The sequence below is a fragment of the Elephantulus edwardii genome, unplaced genomic scaffold (genome assembly GCF_000299155.1).
Source record: "Elephantulus edwardii isolate Elephantulus edwardi_28Jun2011 unplaced genomic scaffold, EleEdw1.0 scaffold00026, whole genome shotgun sequence".
Taxonomy (NCBI): domain Eukaryota; kingdom Metazoa; phylum Chordata; class Mammalia; order Macroscelidea; family Macroscelididae; genus Elephantulus; species Elephantulus edwardii.
In genome coordinates this window covers 19,409,361-19,432,402 of record NW_006399776.1, presented here as the reverse complement: position 1 = coordinate 19,432,402, position 23,042 = coordinate 19,409,361, and the positions used below count along the sequence as shown (strand labels likewise).

The 23,042-nt window shown below is 44.7% G+C and overlaps 1 protein-coding gene across 1 annotated transcript in view; it reads left to right on the top strand.

Annotated features, from left to right (window-relative positions):
* TEP1 (telomerase-associated protein 1) overlaps window positions 1-23,042 on the top strand; it is a 46,955-nt gene that overhangs the window by 9,739 nt on the left and 14,174 nt on the right. Inside the window, exons 9-34 of the mRNA XM_006883276.1 lie at window positions 221-330; window positions 874-964; window positions 1,168-1,354; window positions 7,503-7,671; window positions 8,140-8,292; window positions 8,484-8,564; window positions 10,534-10,661; window positions 10,961-11,020; window positions 13,121-13,279; window positions 14,124-14,300; window positions 14,513-14,633; window positions 16,156-16,280; window positions 16,516-16,629; window positions 16,718-16,835; window positions 16,977-17,168; window positions 17,273-17,448; window positions 17,544-17,700; window positions 17,810-17,989; window positions 18,412-18,504; window positions 18,815-18,947; window positions 19,100-19,250; window positions 19,515-19,648; window positions 19,848-19,936; window positions 20,197-20,311; window positions 21,767-22,007; window positions 22,186-22,309. Coding sequence (XP_006883338.1) covers window positions 221-330; window positions 874-964; window positions 1,168-1,354; window positions 7,503-7,671; window positions 8,140-8,292; window positions 8,484-8,564; window positions 10,534-10,661; window positions 10,961-11,020; window positions 13,121-13,279; window positions 14,124-14,300; window positions 14,513-14,633; window positions 16,156-16,280; window positions 16,516-16,629; window positions 16,718-16,835; window positions 16,977-17,168; window positions 17,273-17,448; window positions 17,544-17,700; window positions 17,810-17,989; window positions 18,412-18,504; window positions 18,815-18,947; window positions 19,100-19,250; window positions 19,515-19,648; window positions 19,848-19,936; window positions 20,197-20,311; window positions 21,767-22,007; window positions 22,186-22,309 — 3,578 coding nt within the window. The remainder of the gene's footprint in view (window positions 1-220; window positions 331-873; window positions 965-1,167; window positions 1,355-7,502; window positions 7,672-8,139; window positions 8,293-8,483; window positions 8,565-10,533; window positions 10,662-10,960; window positions 11,021-13,120; window positions 13,280-14,123; window positions 14,301-14,512; window positions 14,634-16,155; window positions 16,281-16,515; window positions 16,630-16,717; window positions 16,836-16,976; window positions 17,169-17,272; window positions 17,449-17,543; window positions 17,701-17,809; window positions 17,990-18,411; window positions 18,505-18,814; window positions 18,948-19,099; window positions 19,251-19,514; window positions 19,649-19,847; window positions 19,937-20,196; window positions 20,312-21,766; window positions 22,008-22,185; window positions 22,310-23,042) is intronic.

The following is a 23,042-nucleotide window of genomic DNA, read 5'->3' as shown; positions in this document are numbered from 1 at the left end:
ATATATATATATATCACACTCTGGTGGCTTAGCAGTAAGGAGTTGCATTGTTAAAGGCTCGTGGTTAGAATCCATCAGCTGCTTTGAAAACAGTCTTCTCCTGGGTGTTTTATGGCCTCTGAAACCCAGTGGAGGGTCAGCTATGAGTAGGTTCTGACTCAACAGTACATAACTACATATATATTTGTACTTTATTTCATTTTACGTGGACCTCCCACAGACAAAGGGAAGCTTCCCTTCATGGCCATGCTGCGGAATCTGTGCAGCCTACTTCAAGTTGGGATCAGTGCCCAGCACCATGAGCTTGTTCTCCAGCGACTCCAGCACGCAGTACGTATGAGGGATACGTAGACTCGGGGTCCAGTGACTGTGGTAGGTGTGGAGGATCTACTGCTGCCTTGGAGCTAGATTTTTCCAGGGACCTGGGTACAGTTATGTTTTTACAGTTTTTTCATGTTTCTTCTAAACAGGTATGGAATCTAGATATATTAGGGGAAGCAGTTGAAGGAGTTTAGTTAATTCTGTAAAATTACAAAGGGATCCAAGAACTTTCATTTTTATTTTCTGAAGTCAGAGACTTGCCCAGGAAGAGGAATTTTTGTGGCTTCATTTATATCAGAGGAACATAAAAGAAAGAAACAAGACTCCTTCTGTCACTTCTTCATTCTGTACGGCTCATATTCCCAAATAATGTATTGTCATTTTCTTTATTCTTCTCTTTTCTCTGGGTATCTCTTCTAATACCCAGTTCGTCCTCCACGATGTTTCCACAAATTTAACAGAAAGGTTGCCTCATCTTCCTGGTCATCTGAGATCCTGGATGACGCTTATGCTTCCTGGTTCTTCACTTGTAACCCCTTTTTTGTTTTCCAGAAGTCAGTGATCCACAGTCGGCAGTTTCCATTCAGATTCCTTAATGCCCATGATTCCATAAATAATCTCGAAGCTAAACTAAGAAGTAAAGGTATTTCCTTCCTCCTTCTACATCTCATTTGCCTGTCATGCCTATGAACACCTAAAATAAGAGCGTTGGTGTTTTCAACCTCCTACCTTCCAGTCTCAGGACACTGAGTTGGCAGAGGACGAGACTCGGGGCAGGTATTGATGGGAGGTTAAGATGGAGAGAAAGAAGCTGCCTGACTCAAATAATTACTTACTTCCACACAGCGTTGCCAGCTCCTTCAAACACACAGCTGATGAAGCAGATATTGATTAGAAACTCAAAAACTAGAAGAAGTAAGGCCCGTCTGCTTGAAATTAAGAACCTAAGTCGTCAGAAACTTCGAGCAGCCATGATGGTGCCTGTGTTCTATGAGCAGCTCAAGAGAGAGAAGCTAAAAATACAAAAGGCCAAGTGAGTGTGCACCTCGGGTGGGGCCACAGTGTGGGGCTATAGGATGGGACTACAGGAGGTCCCTGACAGGAGCTGGGAATCAGTGGGAACCCTAAATGTGGTAAAGACAAGTTTACCAGTGACCTCAATGCAATTATCTCTGGCAGAACAAACCTTATCTTTAATGCTGTCCCTTAGAGAGATAATGAGACAAAATCTATGCATGAACTCTATTATTTGTGACTCTTTTATTGCTTTGGTGATTGTGGAGAGGTCATTGCATGAAATGGTTCATGCTAATCTATTAATAGATGACTGGCATTTCAAATCCATTTTGGGGAAAAGGCCTAAAGATTTCTTCCATAGCATGTTTTACTCTGTAACACATGGGTTCTCCATGAGTTGGAATTAACTCGACAGCCAGGAGTTTCGTGTGACTTTTTTGAATTTTTGGTAATTGTGGAGCTGATGCAGCATCTCCCTCTCTCACAGTATATACCAATGTCCTCTCTGCCTTGCTGAGCTCACTTTTTCCTTATTCACTGTGATAACTGTGTTTTTGTTTTGTTGGGGTTTTTTTCACATTTTCATCCATTCACCTTCTTTAACATGTGTCATCAAGTCAGAACCAATTCAAGCAGACCCTCCAATGGGTTTTTGAAGGCTGTCAATCACATGGGAGGAGATTACCCATCTTTCTCCCTCAGAGCATCTAGTGGGTTCAAACTACCTGCCTTTGGGTTGGTATCATAACTCCTTACCCACTAGGCCACCAGAGTTTCCTTTATAGTTTCTATTCAGCAGGCTCAAGGATAAACATACACCCTGCTCCACAGGCTTGGTAAAGTCCAGCCCTCTGTCCTTTTAGATATGCTTCAGAAATACTATGCATTCAGTTTCTCTCAAGACAAATGCATGGGGTGCTAAGATGGATCAGTTATTTTAGGTGGTGATAGCCTCATTTCTCCCCTGTAAGGTTGGTGTATTCATTCACTGAGGGTCTTTTCCTGGACCAGTTGTTTCAGTAGTAATTGTAAAAGGGAGATTTTCTACTTTTATTTCTTATTTATTAGAATTAGAACTCTGAAAAGTAAAGCTATTTCTCTCTCTTTCCCATTGCTGTTGAGTCAGGTCTGACTCATACCTGACTCTTTTTTGGGTTTCCAAGGCATGGGAGAAGATTGCCATCTGTATCCTGCAGAGCTGCTCCTGGGTTTAAACCACTAGAGAGGCATTACTTATTTTTTTTAAAAAAATAATTTTAATGAACATTTACAGAAAATTTGGATTTCCATTCATTCATTGCTGCACTTCTGTACCTGCCCAGCCCTCTCCCCCCACCCCCCAGTTTGCTCCTCTCAAAAGTAAAAGAAAGACTCCCTTCCTGGTACACAATCCCCCTGCACCCCTCCCACCGCCCCAAGTATATTCCACTATGCAACCTTAATTGTGGACTCTTGTGATAACCATAATACCCTATCATACATCGCTTTTAAATTATTCACTCCCTCATCTGTTTCAGTGCAGTATACACAATTTATCCAGTTTTTCTCAGTCTTACGCCCACCCTGATATCAGTCCTATTTTACAGCAGTGGCACCATGCAATATTTGTCCTTTTGCGACTGAGATATTTCACTCAGCATAATGTCCTCCAGGCTCACCCATTTTGAATAATACTGCATGAGTTCCTTGTTTTTCAGTGCTTGGTAGGGTGGAGGGACAGCGCAGGAGGGGAAGGCCCTCTATGAGGTGGATTGATTCAGTGACTGGGATAATCGGGATGGGAGTGTCAGAGACAGTGCGATTGGCACAGGACAGAGCAGAGTTTAGGGCTGTTGTACATAGGGTCGCTATGAGTTGCAAGTGACTTGACGGCACATAACAACAACAACAACAACATAGTATTCCATTGTGTGAATATACCACAGCTTCTCTATCCATTTGTTTGTTGATGGGCACCTGGGTTGTTTCCAGCTCCTTGCTATTGTGAACAGAGCTGCAATAAACATGGGTGTGCATATATCTGCTTGGATGTCAGTTATGGTCTCTTTGGGATATATTCCCAGTAGTGGAATTGCTGGGTCAAATGGTATCTCTATTTCCAACTTTTTGAGAAAGCGCCATACCGCCTTCCACAGTGGTTGCACCATTTTACATTCCCACCAACAGTGAATAAGGGTTCCAGTTTCTCCACAACCTCGCCAGCACTTGTTGCTTGATGTTCTGTTAAATTTTGCTATTCTGACTGGGGTGAGATGATATCTCATAGTTGTTTTGATTTGCTAGGAATTTTGAAGATTTCTTCATGTGCTTGTTGACCATCTGAATGTCTTCTTTGGTGAAGTGCCTGTTCATATCCTGTGCCCATTTTTCTATTGGATTATTTACCTTTATCTTGTTGTGGTGCTCAAGTATTTTATAAATTCTAGATATAAGTCCCTTATCTGATATGTCATTACCAAATACTTTTTCCCAGTCTGTGGCTCCCTTTTTACCCTGTTGGAGAAGTTTTTGGATGTGCATAGGGATTTGATTCTTAGAAGGTCGCATTCATCTATTTTATCTTCTCCTGGTTGTAGATTTTTCAGGATACTTGGAAGACTGTTTATGTTGTGGATTAGGACTACTAGAGTTCCTCCAAGCTTTTCTTTAATGAAGTTTATAGTCCTTGGTTTTAGTCCTAGATCCATGATCCACCTTGAGTTGGTTTTTGTTTATGGAGTGAGGTGTGGATCTTGCTTGAGTCTTCTGCAGATATTTTTCCAATTTTGCCAGCACCATTTGTTAAAAAGGCTGTCATTTCTCCACTTAACTCTTTTCATTTCCTTGTCAAAAATCAGTTGACCTTATGTAAATGGGCTGATTTCTGGTCTCTCAATTCTATTCCATTGATCTATGCTTCTGTCATTGTACCAGTACCATGCTGTCTTAACCGCCACGGAAGTGTGGTAGGATTTGAAATCAGGGAGTGAGATGCCTCCTGCCTTTTTTCTATTTTTGAGGAGTGCTTTGCTTATTCAGGGCTTCTTTCCATTCCAAATCAAACTGGAGATTACCTTTTCCATCTCCTTGAAGAATGGGATTGGTATTTTTATTGGGATTGCATTGGACGTGTAAATTGCCTTTGGTAGTATTACCATCTTCACAGTATTGAGTCTTCCTATCCATGAGCAAGGGATATTCTTCCACTTCGCCAGGTCTCTTTTTGTTTCTTGTAGTAATGTTTTGTAATTTTCTTTGAAGAGATCCTTTGTGCTTCTAGTTATATTTACTCCCAAATATTTTATCTTGTGGTTAGCTATTGTGAAGGGTATTGTTTTTCTTAGCTCCAGCTCTGTATTCTCTTTGTTACTGTAGAGAAATCTAACTGATTTTTGTATGTTGATCTTGTATCGTGCTACTTTGCTGAACTGGTCAACTACGTCCAATAGTTTTCTTGCTGAGTCTTTAGGGTTTTCTAGGTATACTATCATATCATCTGCATAAAGAGATAATTTTACCTCCCTTCTCTGCCAATTTGGATACCTCATATTTCCTTCTCTTGTCTTATTGCTCTTGCTAAGTCTTTCAACACAATATTGAATAAGAGAGGTGAGAGTGGGGAGGCATTACTTTTGTGTTAGTGGTTCAACTCCTCATGGACTATGCCACTAGAGCTCACTAAAACGTATTTTGAAAAGTCAAAGTTATAGCCCTCGATTTGGAACCAACTCACAGCTGACCCATCAGTGGGTTTTCAGGAGCTGTAAACTGCTCTGGAAGAGATTGCCCATTTTTCTCTTTCAGAGCAGCTGGTGGATTCCAACCAGCCACCTTTGGGTTGGCAGCACAACACTCTATCCATTAGGTCACCAGAGCCCCCTTAACGTGATTTAGTTACCCTGGAAAAGCATTTCTTTAGGAAAGGAAGCATCAATTTCTCTTTTAATTGCAAGTTTCCATAGTAAAGGGTAATATTTATTCTTTAAATACAATTTTAAAATATGTAGCTGTTAAAAAAAATCTTCGTTTTGAAGTAAGTGTTAACATGGTTAGCTCCAGTGGGGTTGATAGTGTGGTGGTGGTTGTTATGTGCCGTCGAGTTGCTTGAGACTTGTAGCGACCCTATGTGCAACAGCCCTAAACTCTGCTCTGTCCTGTGCCAATCTCATTGTCTCCGACACACTCATCCCGATTACCCCAGTCACTGAATCAATCCACCTCATAGAGGGTCTTCCCCTCCTGCTCCTGCTCTCCACCCTCTCAAGCATAATGTCCCTCTCCAATGACTGGTCCCTCCTTACAACATGTCCAAAATATGTCAGATGAATCCTTGCCGCCAAGGATCAGCCTGTTTTAACCCTCTCCAGGATGAATCTGTTTGTTTTCTTAGCAGTCCATGGTACCCTCAAATACTCTTCTCCAGCACCACAGCTCAAGGGCATCAGTTCTCCTTCTATCCTCCCTAGTCATTGTCCAACTCTCTGACTCATAACAAGTGATTACAAATACCGTGTCCTGTATAAATAAAAGGAAGTCATTTGTGTAGGGTTCTGATGTGTGAGAGAGAAATGATAAGCTAGTCAGACTGATTATGAAGCTGTAGGCAATTGTGTTGCCTCATATTAGGCTGGTTTTGATAGTCATGTTAACAGGAGTATAATTGTTGGGATAATGGTTTTTAGCATTGTAGGATATTTAAGCTTAGGACATAGTCTAGGCTCTATGTATTAGAAACAATAACAAGTAAGGATAGAGTAATTGCAGCCTTGCAGGCTGTAAATACTAGGAGAATGACTGGTGTTATTGTTAGAAGGGCAAAAAGTTTATGCTGAATTCCAGTATTATGCTTCCTGCGAATAGAGATAGAATTATGACCTCTAACCATAGGAGAGATGATATTATGAGGGATCAGTATATATATTAGTAGGCCAGTTAGTGATAAAGAAAATAGTAGTAGGATGTTGATACAAATAGGTGGCATGGTTGATAATTATAATATAGTGATCTAATGTGTTGAAATTGTTTTTGTTAAGCTAATTATCAATTGAATTCATTCTATCCCCTTTTGCAATCTTTAGAGAGCTAGTACTGAGGCTAGTAGGGTAATCAGGAGGAGTGCTGTAAGGGTTATCAGTTTAAGGATGTTAACTTGGATGGTTCCTAGTAAGGCAATTTCTAGATCAAATAGATGGAAATTGATGGTGGTGACTAAGAAAAATTTATTGATAATGGTAGTTGGTTGATCCTAGGGGCTTGAAGCTGCATTCATATGGGCTTGATTTTTCTGTGTAGATATTGATTGGGGGGGTCAAAATTGCAAAAATAACTATTAGAGAGGCCAATGATACATTGATGATTAATGTTGTGATGAAATTTGTTACTCGTTCAGGTTAATAGCCAAAGCTTGCTGACTGGAAGTCAGCTGTAGTAGTTAATACCAAAAGAGTACAGTGCTCATCAATGGTTAGACGTGTATATGAACAGCCATACTACACTGAAAAGTGCCAGTATCAGGTGGCTGCTTCGATAACTGAATGGAGTCTGTGGAGTTCTGTAACCATGAAAACATTCATTTGGGATTGCAGCACAGCTTCTTACCACTAGGCCACCAGAGCGCCCCTTAAAAATATTGACCCATGTATTCTGTCTGAGATAGTAAAGGATGCTTTTGAATATTCTGGTGCTTGAGGGAGTGTAAAGTATACTCCTAGGAGAATTGTGAGAAGCAGGGGATGAATGATATGACTTCCATTTCCTTCCATTAAGCTGTGATGTGCTCATCTGACGGTCACTCCTGAGGCTAATGAGATTACTGTGCTGAGAAGTAGAATTTCTAGTGGTTTAAGTGGGCTGATTTCTGTTGACAGGCAGCATCCTCCTAATGGTGTGGGAGCTAGCCTTGAACAGCTGAATGCTCAGAAGAAGCTGGAGAAAGTCGCTTCAGAGAGTATGTCTGTCTTGCCATGAAAATAAACTAAAAGAGTCATATAGAGTAGGGACAAAAGGAAGTTCTGTCCCTTTCTTCAGTATTAGTAATGGAGTCAGACTCTGGGAAGGGTTAGTAGGGCTTGATAAAGAAGTGGGGGCCTCAGACTTGAGTGACAAAGTCTCATCTTCCCATCTGCCTCAATGTGGCAGGTAGATAAGCCACTGACACCTTCACTGTGTGTCTTTCCTGACTGCAGACAGGGGAAATATGATGGTGAGATGCTAGATCGGTACCGGCAAGCCCTGGAGACAGCTGTGAACCTATCTGTGAAGCACAGTCTACCCCCACTTCCTGGTCGCACTCTCCTGGCCTACCTGACAGATGCAAATGCAGACGAGCTATGCCCTAAGAGCAACTCACAAGGGGTAAGCAGGAGGAAAGAAGGGGAAGGATGGTGTGTGCTGAGAAGCCTAAGCGGTGACCTGTTCCCGAAACTAGTTCTCTCAGATAAGCACTCGGAACCAAACTAAGCAAACTTGACTGCAAGTGTCAGTCCTTGGTTCCTAGGATCAACTCCTAGAGTGTGTCCTCCAGCCCAGTTTGGGGATTATAGTGATAACATTTCACATTTGGCTGATACTAAATTTCTGTTTCCAAAATATGTCTCATTGTCACCTCATTCCCCCTAAGTGTTGGCTTTGAATGGGAATCCTGATCCTTCTCACCAACCCCAGGCAGCTCTTGATTTAGTAATACAGACCTGTCTTCTCCTAAATGGGGATCTTGTTCCCCTTCCCCTTCCGTTTATCAATGAAATGTTTGGCCTTTAGGATTTAGGGAACAAGGGTGGATTCCAGATCAGGGGAACTTCATACTGATGTTTGTCCATTCAGCTGCCTCTGAACTACGTGCTGCTGTTGATTGCGATGATAATCGCTCGGGCAGAGCAGGTGGATCTTTTGTTTTTTGGAAGAGGAACTTTGAAGACTGCTGTGCTGAAGGCAGAGGAAGGGATCCTGAAGTCTGCCACTGAGCTCCAGGCTCAAGTTCAGGTCAGACTCTAACCCTTGTTAAAAAAAAAATTATTAATAGACACCAGTCTGGGAACCACCTGAATAGTTAGGAAGAGCATGACTGTACATACACAGTTCTGAAAGTTTCCTGAACAGACTGTGGTGTTTGCTGCCAGCTGGTCATTTCCCTTCTGGCCATATAACCTGAGATTTTCCTTTAGGAGGTGAATGAAAAGGATGAAAATGAAGAGTCCCTGGATACTTTTGGGAAGTACCTGCTGTCTCTGGCTGTCCAGAGGGTCCCTGTGAGTACTACCCAGTTTGTCCTTTCCCATATTTCCCTCTCTGATTGAGAATTCTTATTTTAATTCATGGACAGTATCGAGATCTGCTCCCTGGATACTCTTCAACAAAGACCTTACCCAGCGGTGTGCTGGTAAATATTGAACAACACTCTTTAGAAAAAGAAATCTTGATAGTAGCAGTTGCCAATTCTACTGGCATGGCCAATATATACACTACCATGGCCAATTTCAAACTGCCTGCTTGATGTCATTGAACACAGAATTTGCAAGAAATTCTAGTATACTATTATATTTTCCCCCACCCACATATGTAGATACAAATGAGCTTGACTACATAATAGTAAAAGGTTATGACTTTGGAGCAGTTATTATCTTTGTTTTTAATTCCATTTCATTATAATGCAAGTTAACTTCAATAATATCAGATGAATCTTGGGTGAAAATGGAGAATACCAGAAAGATGTTTATTTGACTAAGCAAAGGCATTTGTCAGGTAGATCACAACAAATTATAGATAACATTGAGAAGAATGGTAATCCCCAAACTCTGAACTGTGCTAATGTGAAGCCTATACATAGGAGAAGAAGTTGTTGTCTGAATAGAACAGGGAATGCTACATAATTTAAAATCAGGAAAATGTGCACTAGGGTTGTATTCTTTTTCCATAGCTATTCAATTAACTCTTGAGTCTGTATGCTGAGCAAATCACTTGAGAAACTAGATTATATAGAAAATAATGTGGCATCAGAATTGGAGAAGATACATCAACAACCTGTGTTATGCAAATGACACAGCCTTCCTGAACCTCTGGAAGACTCGAAACACTTGCTCAGAAGATCAAAGACTACAACCTTCAACATCTCAACTTCAAGGAAACAAAAATCCTAACCATTGAACAAATAAGCATTATCATGATAAATAGAGAAAAGGTTAAAGTTGTCAACAATGTCAACATATTTAAGTTCATAGTCAATACTCATTTTAACAGCAGTCAAGAAATCAAAAGATGTATTGCACTGGGAAAATCTGTTGTCAAAGGTCTCCCCAAAGTTCTGAAGAGCAAGAATGTCAGATTAAAGACTATGGAATATCTGGGGAGGGTGGAAATAGTGGGGTGAAGAATGGGGGGGTATTAATCATAGGGTTGTACAATTTGATAGGTGGGTGGGGTGAAGGAAATGGGAAGGATCTTTTGTGAAAAACAATGTATTCAGACTTTGTAAATAAATCAGAATAAAATAAAAGACTATGGATCAAGCCATAATTAATTACTAAGCATTTGAAACTTGGATTATTCAAGATGACAGAAGAAAAATCAATGCCTTTGAATGTGGTATTGGCAAACAAGTCTATCTTGTAGGAAGTGCAACCAGGGTACTCCTTAGAGGCCAGGGTGGTGAAACTTTGACTCCCATAGTTTGGGCAAGATGTCAAGAGGGATCAGTCCCTTGGAAAAGAGATCATGCTAGGAGAGGTAGAGACTCAGGAAACAAAAGGAAGACTCTCAACAAGGTGGATTGACACAATGACTATAATAACAATGGGCCTGAGTATAATAGAGATGATAAGGGTAGTGCAGGGTAAGACAAGATTCAGATCTATTGTTCATGGGCTTGCTATGAGTCATAGTTGGCATGAGGGCACATAACAGCAACAAAAGCATACTTACCAACTGGCTAAAAAGATTCCTAAAAATGTAACATCTGATCTCATTAGCCTGTATGAGTCCAGTACGCCTCTGCCCCTACCTCAAACTCCACCTTGATGCCCCAGATCAGCGGTGTCACAGCCTCTCTCATCCTTAGTGGCTAGAAACTTGTAAACACCATTCTCAGGGGAGAAAACTCCCCATTTCTCTCAAAATTCTCTTTTATCCCCACTCCTTAGAGATCTTTCTTCTTGATATCTTGAGCTTTTTACTGTCTCCTTTTTGTCTTTTGATCTCAACTCTTCCTCTTTTATCTTACAGGTGGACAGAGTCATTCTCTTTGGCGGAGTTATGAATCAGAGATGGATAAATACAGCTAAACAACTGTTCTGGCACCGTGTGAATTCTAAGTGCCTCTTTGTTGGTGTGCCTATGAAAGAGTATTTTGTGTAAGAATGCTCTACTCTCTTCCTTGTGCCAAAAATCCCTTCCACCATGACCCAACTTGAAACAGTATTTCTTTCCTCTCATATTTACTTGCCAATCTTTGTTGCACTTTTTGTGCTAGAACCTTCTTTGAATTCTTCAGCCTAGCTCTGGATCTCTTTGTGAGGGTTCATCCTGCCCAGCACATACCCTTATAAAAACACAGAAGGAAGATGCTCACTTCAAGATATTAAGGGGCAATAACTCTATGATCCTGGCATTGTCTTTGATGGTTATCACTGCTTTTCTTTTTCTTTGAAAGGTCATCACCTGTGAACCCCAATGATGTGACACTCTCAGGCTGTACAGATGGCATACTGAAGTGAGTATATGGCAAGGGCTTGGGGCTTGTAGATTGCCTTTTAGATATTATCTGTGGTTTCACTACTTTTAATTTTTTTTAAAGTAAGAAAAATTTTATTTCTCTTCTACAGCTGACCAGGTATAAATGCTCTGTGCTATAATAGGGACACAGTGCTTTATAAGTTTTTGTTTCACTATCTTAAAATATTCAGCTTCTACTTTGTAGTTCTGCCAAGAGAACAAACAGGTTTATCCTGGAGAAGGTGAAACCAAATTGCTCATTGAAGGTAAGGATTTTGAAGCTCTGTCTCACATACTTTTGGCATGCTGCCAGGAGGGATCAGTCCTTAGAGAAGGACATCATGCTTGGAAGGATAGAGAGACAAGGCAAGAGAGGAAGACCCTGGATGAGATGGATTGACTCAGTGACTAGGGTAATGGAGATAGGGATATCAGAGACAGTGAGACTGGCTCAGGATAAGACACGGTTCAGAGCTATTGTGCATAGGGTCACTATGACTCGATGGCACATAACGCAACCACCATCACCTTATAGAGCATCCAGCCATCACATGTGAATTGCATCTAATTGGAAGAGGAGAAAGAGGATATGTGTGATTGCAATGTTTAATTTTAGAGATGTTATCAACTTTTTAAAAATATATTTTGGATATTTTTATTTTATATAAACTAAAAACTCATTAGTAATACTTATGGAAGTGAAATCTCTTATCAATGACTTTTTCTTACTGTTACATTAAAATCCATTGGTCTATCTTGTCACTTTAATGAATCTTTTACTAAACAAATGATTTTATAATATCATTCATTAACCAGCTTTTAAATTTTATTTTATTGACTTTCTGTAGCCTGTTCCATTATTTATGTAAAAGAACTTCTATGCAGAATTATGGAAATCCCTCATTTTGTTTCTTTGCATGCTTCGTCTTCTCATTTACTTGCTTTCTCCCTGTCTTTTCCACTGGATGTTGCCTGCCCCCACTTCCTGTTAGAAGGCTCCATACATGTCCCCCCCTCCTCTAAAGAGCTATCATGGTGAGTGCAGAGCTGATCAAGTCTAGACTTGCTGTTTTTATGCACCATCGAGTGTCATACAAGTCATAGCGACCCTATGAACAACACATCTGAACCTTGTCTTGCCGTGTGCCGTCCTCATCATCTCTGTACGCTCTGCAGCCCGCTCCTGCAATCACTGTGTCAATGCGTCTCAAGGGAATTCCTCCCTTTTTCTGACCTTCCATTTTGCCAAGCATAGTGCCCCTTTGCAAGGAATAGCCTCTCCTAGCAACATGCCTAACGTATGTGAAATGCTTTGTCAGACTTAACTCCAAGGAGCAGGCTGTGCCTTCTCTAAGACATATCTGTTTGTTCTTTTGACATTCAATACCCTTCTCCAACAACACAGCTCAAAGGCACCAAATCTTCTTCTGTCCTCCTTATTCATTATGCAGCTTCAGACACATAGCAAGTAACTGGGATGGTTTTAATCTTTACAACTTTTACCAGCCCAGTTACTTCTGGCACAAATTAAAAAGTCTTTATAATTATGCAGAGGCTGGAAGGGGTTAGAATTTCGTTTCTTTACTTCCTGGTTCTGCAACATGGTGGTGCTGTGGTTAAGGCATTCAGCTGCTAACTTAAAAGCTCTGTAGTTTGTTAGCTAAAAGGTCCCAGCAGCACTTTGAGAAAAAGATGAGGAATTCTGCTCTCATAAATGATTTACCACTTTGAAAAACCCTGTGGAACAGTTCTACTTTGTTCTACCTACAGGGCTGCTACAGGTTGGAATTATAACCATGAATTTGGTTTGGTTTGATTCTGCAGCCTCATTTAAGACTATATTCACATGCTTTGCTGGAGAAGGAGGGACAATCTCTTCCTGCACCAGTCAGATCTGATTTGGTGGTACACACACACACACACACACACACACACACAAGACTATATTCACTCCTCTTTTTTTTTTTAAAGGAGTTCCAGTTACCTGAGTGACCTACCCTTACCTTACCTTACCTTACCTTACCTTTGACTCTCCACTCCCCTTGTTTCTGGCCTCTGGTTTTTGTTCTCATTCATTTTGTTACCATTTTTATGTCAGGTTCATAGCAGAACGTGGGGCCTCCCGTCTTCTAGAACATGTGGGCCAAATGGACAAACTATTCAAGATCCCACCACCTTCAGGAAAGGCAGAGCCCCTGTCTCTCAGGCCACTGGAAGAGAATACTCCAAGCCCGTTGGCTCCTGTTTCCCAGCCTGGGTCAGTCTGTGTTGGCGTGCTTTTGTGAATTGGGACTGGCTACAGTCAAAAGCTAGAACAACTAGTGACTGACATTCTTGACTGTTGAGATGCTGTTTGTTCTGATCTTTGAGCTATGCTGCATTTTCTTTTCCAGGAATGACTTTTACTAACACTGGCAAGTGTCATGTTGTAAATACTCCCTTTTGTCTAATTGGGAGATGCAATTAGAATGTGAGGCTAGCTGCTTAGCAGCTTTGGCTTTCTCTTTCTGGCTTTGAAAATGGTAGCCTGTGTCTTGGGCTTGGTCAGTCCCTAGATGCAGCAGCAACTAAGTGCTGGACTACTAGTTGAAGCATTGGCAGTCCACACCCACCCAGAGGTTCCTCAGAAGTCAGCCGGGGCAATCTGCTTCTGAAAGATCACAGGCTAGAAGAGGTTAAGGTGCATTGTTCGACTTGGTGCACATGGAGTCTGCATGAATGGGAATCAGCTTGCTGGCATCCAATAGCCTCTACCACTTTGGGCTGGTTTCTTAAATTCTTAAAGCTGTAGTCTACCAAACGGAGTGAGGAGAGTGTGTATCTCACAGTGTTGTCGTGAGCATTCCATGAAAAAACACAAAATGTGTAATAATCCTTTCCAGACAAAAGGAGGCATGCATGAGAAGTAGAAAGTGGAGTTTCAACTCCAGGCCATCAAGTCTACCAGCACTTTGTTTTCTAGGGCTCTGCTGGCCTGTATTTCTGCTAGCTGTCTGTCGTTTTGGCTTCTGCTCAGCTCTGAAGGGGGATCCAAAGCAGTCTGTAGCACTGGGTTGGTGGGCTGCCTGTCAGGCTGATCCCAGCCGTCTGCTCACGCTCAGGTGGCGCAGCCTCCGACTTTTTATTTCGTCCACTTTCCGGGACATGCACGGAGAGCGGGACCTGCTGCTGAGGTCAGTGCTTCCGGCCCTGCAGGCCCGAGCGGCCACTCATTGCATCAGCCTTCATGGTATCGACCTGCGCTGGGGCGTCACTGAGGAAGAAACCCGGAGGAACAGGTATGGGACCTCAGAGGTAAAGGCCTGTGTCAGGAATGAGGATCTTGAGTGATGGAAAGTGGGTCAGGCTCTGACCTTCAGGAATGACTGAGGATCAGGGAAGGGAGTTGCCCTTGGATGCTAAGGAGAGCAGCCTTCTTTCATTTTGCTCAGTTGTGAGCCAAGTGTGTCTGTCTCCCCACTTTCACCTGTATTCTGTTTGTTTCCCACAGACAACTTGAAGTGTGCCTTGGGGAAGTGGAGAACTCGCAGCTGTTCGTGGGGATTCTGGGCTCTCGCTATGGCTACGTTCCCCCTAACTACAGCCTCCCTAACCATCCTCACTTCCAGTGGGTAAGGCAGAAAAGGTTGGGGTAGCATCTGAGAAGGTGATAGTGATTGGGGCAGAGCTATAGCAAAGTAACAGCTTGTCAGTAAACTTGGGACTGGGAACAGGCATGTTCTGAACTCAACTTTTAACAAGTCTTTTGCCATCTAGTGAGAACCAGCCAAGCTGAGCCTGGTTTTCAGAGGTTGTAAACGGCATGGAAGGAGATGGCCCATCTTTCTCTAGAGGGGCCCCTGGTGGGTTTGAACTGCTGGAGAAGCACTGTCTTTGAGTTAGCAGTACGCACAGCTCTCAGCTCTGTGGACAACCCCACCAGAGACCCCTCATCCTTGATTAGATGAGGGAATTCCTTTGAAAAGTACCTTTGGGTTTGGTAAAGGATACAAAGGATAAGGGGGCTCATATGTTGGTTCTGATCTGTCATTTGCATATTGTATGGCTTTGTGGGAAGTTATTTAACTTAATTTAGCCTTAATCTCAATATCAAGAAAACACAAATCCTCACTACTGGGCCAATAGGCAACATCATGATAGAGAAAAGATTGAAATTGTCAGCAGTTTCATCTTGCTTGGATCCACGTCAATATCCTTGATGCCAGCAGTCAGGAGATGTATAGTGTTGAGAAAGTCTGCTGTTCGTGATCTCTCCAAAATCCTGAAGAACAATGATGTCAATCTAAAGGCTAAGGTGCACCAGATTCTGGCCAGTCATTCTTATCATCTTCTATGCATCTGAGAGCTGGACAGTGAATAAAGATGGTAGAAGAATTGTTGCATTTGAGTTATGCTGTTGGAGAGAGTACTGTATATACCATGGACTACCAAGAGGACAAACAGAATGTTCCTTGGAGGCAAAGTTGATGAAGCTTTGTCTCATATATTGTGGACATGCTCTTAGGAGTGGTTATTCCTTAGCAAAGGACATCATGTTTGGAAAGGTAGAGGGTCAGTGAGGAGAAGATATCCAATGAGATAGATTGATGCAGTGTCTGTAGCAATGGACTCAAATGTGTTGTGAACAATCAATATGGTACAGGATAGGACAGAGTTCAAGTCTATGGTTCCTGAAGTCACTGTGAGTCATACTCCACCCAACTGCACTTAACAAAAGCAACATCCTTAATCTCTCTCTATAGTAAAGAGTAACAAAGACATTTATATTGAAGGGTTATTATGTGACTTTAAAATAATCTGCAAAAACATGTGGTACATGCCTTCTGTAAGTGTCAGTTATGACTATATTTCACTAGATTCATGTCTACTTTTTAAGACAAAAATATTCAAGATCCCACTGCCTCCAGGAGGGCAGAGCCCTTGTCTCTCAGGCCTCTGGAAGAGAATACTCCAAGCTCCTTGGCTCCAGTTTCCCAGCTGGGTCAGTCTGTGTTGGTATGGTAATCCAGAGGGAGAGAGGAGCCTTCAGGGGATGAAGGAGCCTGGGGGTCTCTATGCAGCACTGGAAGGAGAGGTTAGTGTTCAGGGCTGGGACAGAGCTTTGCCTGATCCCTGTCCTGGACTCTTCTGCAGGTCCAGCAGTATCCCCCAGGTCGCTCAGTGACCGAGATGGAGATGATGCAGTTCCTGAACCGGGGCCTCCGCCTCCAGACCTCAGCCCCAGCTCTGATCTACTTCCGGGAAAACAGCTTCCTCAGGTATTCCTCTTCTTCCTCCACAGAAGACAGAACAGACTTGATGAATGGCAATGCACTGTCCTCCCAATACTCAGACTATAGGAGTGGGGAACTAGAAGAGAGAACTGGGGCTCAGAGGAGCTGAACTCAGAGGTCTCTATTTGAGAATAAGTCTCAGAGCATCAAAGAAAGCAAGGAAAAGTGGGCTAGTGGTCTGAGTCTAGTCTTGACTCTTGGGGTATTTTTGGTGGGTCAGTTCTGTGCCAGATGCCTGGAAACCGGACTTTATTCCTGAGTCTGAAGAGGCTGCACAACAGATCACGGAACTAAAGAACTACCTGAGCAAACAGAAAGAGATTACCTGCCGCAGGTGAGCTGGAGGTGGTGGAATGCCCGTGCAGAGATGTGTTGGGGAGTCAGGTGTGCTCTAACGTCAAGTATGTTTACTTTGCCCACAGATACTCCTGCAAGTGGGGGGGTGTGGCAGCGGGCCGGCCCTATGTTGGGGGACTGGAGGAATTTGGAAAGTTGGTTCTGCAGGATGTGTGGACTATTATCCAGAAACTTTACCTCCAGGTCAGCAGGAGTGCTAGTAACTGGGGGAGTGAGGAGGGCCAGGGTGATCTGGATGGGAGATAACGTGGTGGAGGTTAGGTTAGACCTGGCGTTCCTTGGGATCATGGAATCATAATGGCTGCTTGCCCCTTGTGCTCTCAGCCCGAGTCCCAGCTGGAACAACCTGGGTCCATGTCAGATGACTCGGTCCAAGCCACCTTCCAGCAGCTGCAGTGTCCCCCCAGTTCTGCCCGACGGCGCCTCCTTCAGAACACAGTACAGCAGCTGCAGCAGCACCGGGGATGTCTGAGCCTGGTGATCGGGCACTCGGGACAGGGCAAGACTGCCTTCCTGGTATACAGCCTTAGCAACTTGGCAGGCGGGAGGAGCAGGGCAGGCTAAGGAAGTGGGCCACAGAGAGCTTGGGACCACATTTTTTTTCTTTTCATCCCATGCAGGCATCACTTGTGTCAACCCTCCAGGCTCCCGATGGGACCAGAGTGGCCCCCTTAGTCTTCTTCCACTTCTCAGGTGCCCGCCCTGACCAGAGTCTTGTTCTTACTCTGCTCAGACGCCTCTGTGCCTTCCTGCACAGCCATCTGCAAGCACCGAGTGCTCTCCCCAGGACCTACCGGTGCGTGTCTCTGTTAGACCAGCCATGCTGATGCTGTGTGACACTACGTCTGTGTCTCCTTGTTCCCCTGACCCAGTCTTCTCCTCTTCGGACAGAGGCCTAGTGTGGGAGCTGCAGCAGAGGCTGCTGCCCAAATCTGCTCAGTTCCTGCACCCTGGTCAGAACCTGGTGGTGATCATCGATGGGGCCGACCAGCTGGTGGACCAGAATGGGCAGCTGATCTCAGACTGGATCCCAAAGACCCTTCCCCGGGTGAGTGTGATAAAAAGACTGTGATGAAGATGAAGGGACACTGTGGCAAGGAGAGACTCCTCTAACACTGTTCTCTTCCTTCTTCTTCCCTACCGCTCAAATATTGCAGAGGGTTCACCTGGTGCTGAGTGTGTCTACTGACACAGGCCTGGGGGAGACCCTGGAGCAGAGCCAGGATGCCCAAGTGGTGGCTCTGGGGCCTCTGGAGCCATCCGCCCGGACCCAGATGGTGAGGGAGGAGCTGGCTCTCTACGGGAAGAGGCTGGAAGAGTCACCTTTTAACAACCAGGTTGGATTTAAGTCAGGTTGGGTGGGTGAGGGGTGTCAGGGTGAATCTAGGAAGTGACAGGACCCAGGGGTGCTAGGGCTGCCCGCTGTCCCTGCAGGCCTGCTCCTTTGTTTTCCTAGGAACTCTGGACCACCAGGAAGCCTTGCTAGGAACTGTGCTTGCTTACACTGTATCACATCCTTTCCTCCCTGTACCTGTCTGAGGGGAGGAGAGTTACCAGGCATGCTGAGGCCTGAGGGATTCCCGGAGGAGTGCTGGCTAGACCGAGGGGTGTGGAGAGAGGGAGGACTGTGTCTTGAAGTGATGCTGAGGGCTTCTCTTTGTTGGGAGCTCTCAGAGGAGCAGCCTGGCAGTAGGCCTACTGCTGGGGTGGAGAGCAGGTGGACAAAGGCCAGGTGCTATGTCTCTGTGGATTTCATTAGATGCAGCTGCTGCTGGTGAAGCGGGGGTCGGCCCTGCCACTCTACCTGCGCTTGGTCACGGATCATCTGAGGCTCTTCACACTCTATGAACAGGTGAGCTAGGAGAGTAACCCCACACTCCTCATCCTCTAAATCCAGTCCCACTTCCCGTCCTCTCCTCAGCTACTTCATCTCTTTACCTCATCCCCTCATTCCTTGAATCCCCCCACCCTCACCCCTTGCCATCCTGTGATCATCCAATCCCCCATCCTTACTTCACCTCTTCCTTCTTTTTTCTCCCAATTGCTTCCCTTTCTTTTTCACCCAGCCTTACCGTTTCTCATTCTGCAGCCTTTCTTACCCCATCACCAGCCCTTTATCCAAAGCTGTTCCCCTTCCCTGACTAGTGTCCTTTCCCTCCTAGATTTCTGAGAGACTCCGGGCTCTGCCCGCCACCATCCCCTTGCTGCTCCAACACATCCTGAACACCTTGGAAAAAGAGCATGGCCCCGATGTCCTTTCCCAAGCCTTGACCACCCTTGAGGTCACACGTGGTGGTCAGTGCTCAGAGTGGATTGGGAGGCTGAGGGTAGGAGTTGGATGACCTTGGCTCACTTGGAGCTCCAGTGAAAGATACAGAGAGTATAGTTGCCACAGGATTGACCATCCTGCAAGCATGGGTGAGGGCCTCAGAGAGCTTGGCTTTCAGGTTTGACCGTGGACCAGCTGCATGGAGTGTTGAGTGCTTGGCGGATCCTCCCCAAAGGGAGCAAGACCTGGGAAGAGGCGATGGCTGCTAGTAACAGTGGGGACCCCTATCCCATGGGTTCATTTGCCTACCTCGTCCAGAGTCTGCGCAGGTACACGTGCCCCAGGCTGAACTCCTCACTGGCCACACTATGTACTTTCCCGTCTTTGAGCCCAGGCCCTTGGTGATCCCTTCTCCATCCTACCCTTCCCTTGGCTTAGCCTTAACACCAGAATCTCCTAATCCCAGAATGAGCTGCCGCTCAAATGGCCACTATTTGAGGCCTGAATGAGGGCCCATGTGGTGCCGGGCTGCTCGCTAACAGGTCTTCTCCCTCTGTTGTCTTTTCTTCTCTCGCCTTCTCACATGAGGACAGCTTGCTAGGGGAGGGTCCTCTGGAGCGCCTTGGTGCCCGGCTTTGCCTCCGTGATGGGCCCCTGAGAGCAGCAGCTCAGCGTCGATATAGGAAGAAGCCAGGGCTGAAGAACACGGCACACATCCTCATTGCAGGTGACTGCAGTCAAAGTCTGTGGGGGCCTGGAGGGAGGGGTCTTGGCCTTGGAGAGCACACCTTCTGGTGTTCTCCACTGGCTGGCTCTTCAACTATCACCCTGGTGGTTTGGTGATTTACTGTAGCCCAAAACATATGACCTAGGAGATACTACAGTGGTGAGTTTGTCTCAGTGTCTGTTCTGTGACTCACTTGCAGCTCAGTTCTGGAAGATGTGTTACCCTGATGCCTCAGGTACCTTCCGAAGTTGCCCTCCTGAAGCTCTAGGAGACCTGCCTTACCACCTGGTTAGTCGCTGGACCCCCAGATACCTTTCTTCACTCAGTGCTTTGGATATTCTGAGCTTATCCTCCCACCATCCCCACCATCAGCCACTATCTTCCCACACTCCCTGTTCCTCTCATCTTTCTGTTTTCCTGCTTGCCTTCTCCAGATCCATTGTCCCAGCTTCTGGGCATCAATCCCAGCTCACAGGCAGGATCTGAGATTCCATCCTTCCTCATCAACCTCTTTACATCCAGAATGACTCTAATTTGGTTCTTCCCAGCTCCGGAGTGGGAACCGTGATCTTCTTGTGAAGTTCCTCACCAGCCTGCATGTGGTGGCGGCACACGTGGAGCTAGGCCTGGTCCCTCGACTCCTGGATGCCCATGCCCTCTATGGTGAGATGGGAGGTTTCATCTCTGAGATACGGGATTCCTAACAGACAAGGGAACACTGCATGGTTTAAAATCAAGAAAAGTGTGTGTCAGGGTTGTATCCTTTCTTTATATGTATTCAATAAGTATGCTGAACAAATACTTTGAGAAGCCAGGCTCTATAAAGAAAAATGTGGCATGAGGATAGGAAAAAGACTTGCCAACAACCTGCGGTATGTAAATGATGCAACCTTGCTTGCTGAAAGAGAGGAGGACTTGAAATACTTGCTGCAGAAGATAAAAAAAACTATAGCAGTCAGTATAGATTCTATCTCAACATCAAGAAAATAAGAACAACTAGGATCCATAATCAACTCCCTTGGCACTAGCAACCAAGAAATCAAAAGACGTATTGCCCTGAGAAAGTCTGCAGTTAGAGACTTCTTGAAATTATTGAGGACTAAGATGTATCTCCTTCAGTCGGAGAACTGGACAACGACTAAGGAAGTCGGAAGAAAAATTGATGACTTTGAGCTGTGGTGTTAAAGAGCCCTGGGCATCCCGGGGACTGCCAGAAGAACAGCCAGCTAGGTCTTGGAGAGGGTGCAGCCGGAGTGCTCCTTAGAGACCATGGTGAAGCTTTGTCTCACATGCTTTGGGCATGTTGCTACAGGAGGCTATTCCTTGGCAAGGAGCATCACGCTAGGACAGGTGGAGGGTCAGTGAAAAAGAAAGTCCTCAACTAGGTAGATTGACTCAGCTACCATAGCAATGGGCTCAAGTGTGTCAGAGATGATGAAGATGGCACAGGATAGGACAGGGTTCCGATCTGTTGTTCATAGACCCTCTGTGAGTTGTACTCTATTCGAGAGCACCTAACATCAACAGCAACAAATCATGGGATTCTGAGGGGAAGGTGAATGGAAAGAACCATGAACTTTGGATGAAAAGGCCAAAATGGTAGACAAGAGGTTATTAGGATATCTTTGCCTAGCTCTCTTAGACGGAAGTGTCTCTAGCTTTATTTAATGGGTATATGCTTGGAAGCTTGTTTAAATTGCAGATACTGAGATCCCTAGATTTTAATCTTCAAGATCTTAAGAGGAAGTCCCTAAGTGGTGTGAACGATAACAGGCCACCCTGAGACCTTGACTGCTAATCACAAAGACTTAAACATCCACTGAGAGGTGCCTAGTGACATACTTCAAAAAAAGTCAGTCATGGAGAACATATCTACTATGACACCCACAGAATCACCATGGTAGTCGGCTGTGGTAATCACCCTGGTAGTCTACTCCATGGTAACGGCTTTTGGGATTTTAGGTCTGGAGTGGGGTTCAAAGCTTTGCACTTTTAACCTGTGTGTGACCAGAGAGTGGTACTTTGAGACTTATTGCTTTAGATAGCCCATTTGGCTTCATGGATGCTGAAGTTAGTAGTTAGTAGTGACTCTCCAGTGGCATCTTACCTCTTTTCTAGTCTCTTCAGTCCCTGAAGATGAACAAGAGCTCCCTGATGCCGACATTGCTGTATTCCGTGCCTTCCTGAGGCAGCAGGCTCCAATCCTAAGCCAGTACCCACTGCTCCTATACCAGCAAGCAGCCAATCAGCCTTCGAACTCACCTCTTTGTCACCAGGCCCCTCAATTATCCCAGCGGTGGCAACTCCCATGCACACTTCGATGGATTAATAAACCCCAAGCCGTGGGGGACCAGCAAAGGTAAGACACTCATCCCCAGACCTTGGAAAGCCCATTGGAGAAACAATTGTATCCTGTTCTGAAGTAGAGAGAGAAAGGAAAGGCTGGAATCACTGTGAAGAGGGGGTTTAGGGTACAGAAAAGGATTCCTATTCATGTCCTTTCAGCCACTTGCTCTTTTTTCCTGCTGCCCCTCTAGCTCTGGCCTGTCTCTGTCTGTGTCCTCATCTCCCACAGCCGTGGCGTTCTCCCACAATGCGCAGAGAGCAGCTGTGGGTACTGCCAATGGGACTGTTCACCTGTTGGACCTGAACTCCTGGCAGGTATGTTGGTCCAGGCAAGGGCAGAGTTCACCATCAGAAAAGCCTCATGGGCTGCCCTGAAGCCAAAGACAGGCCAAACTCAACCTGCTGTCGTATTTGTTGATTTAGCAACTTCTCTCCCCTCCATGATTAAAAAGGGGCTTGGTTGTTTTTTTTTTTAAAAAAAAAAACCACAAAATCACAATAAATATTTGCTCCACACTTTTCATTCACAGGACTTACAACATCTTTCGCCATAAAGCTGGCAGATAAGATGTAAAAGGTTTTGTGTTATTTTATTATTATTAAAAATGGAGCCCAAGTGTACTAGTGTGATGCAGATCAATTCAGAGAGAGTCGTACAGTTTTAGGACATAGGAGAAGGGCAGCTACTCTGCGTTGAGCGTGGACCCTGAGCAGAGACTCAGAGGGAAGAATGTGTTCTGGGAATCATTTCAGCACAGGCTGATTAGGGGCAGTCAACAGCACACTAGGTTGGAGAGGGGTCAACCCTCCTTTTCCTACCCTTTGTTGTTGTATGCCATTGAATCTGAACCTTCTTGCAGCTGAACCTCCAGCCGGTTTTCAGAGGCAGTTTAATCACAGGAGGAGAGATTCCCATCCATTCCCTCCCACAGAACAGCTGGTGGAATCTAACCATGTTCCTTAGGGATTGCAGCAGAGCTTCTTACCACTAGGCCACCAGAGTTTCCTTTTCCTACTCGTATCACCCTCCTACCTAAAAAAAAGATAC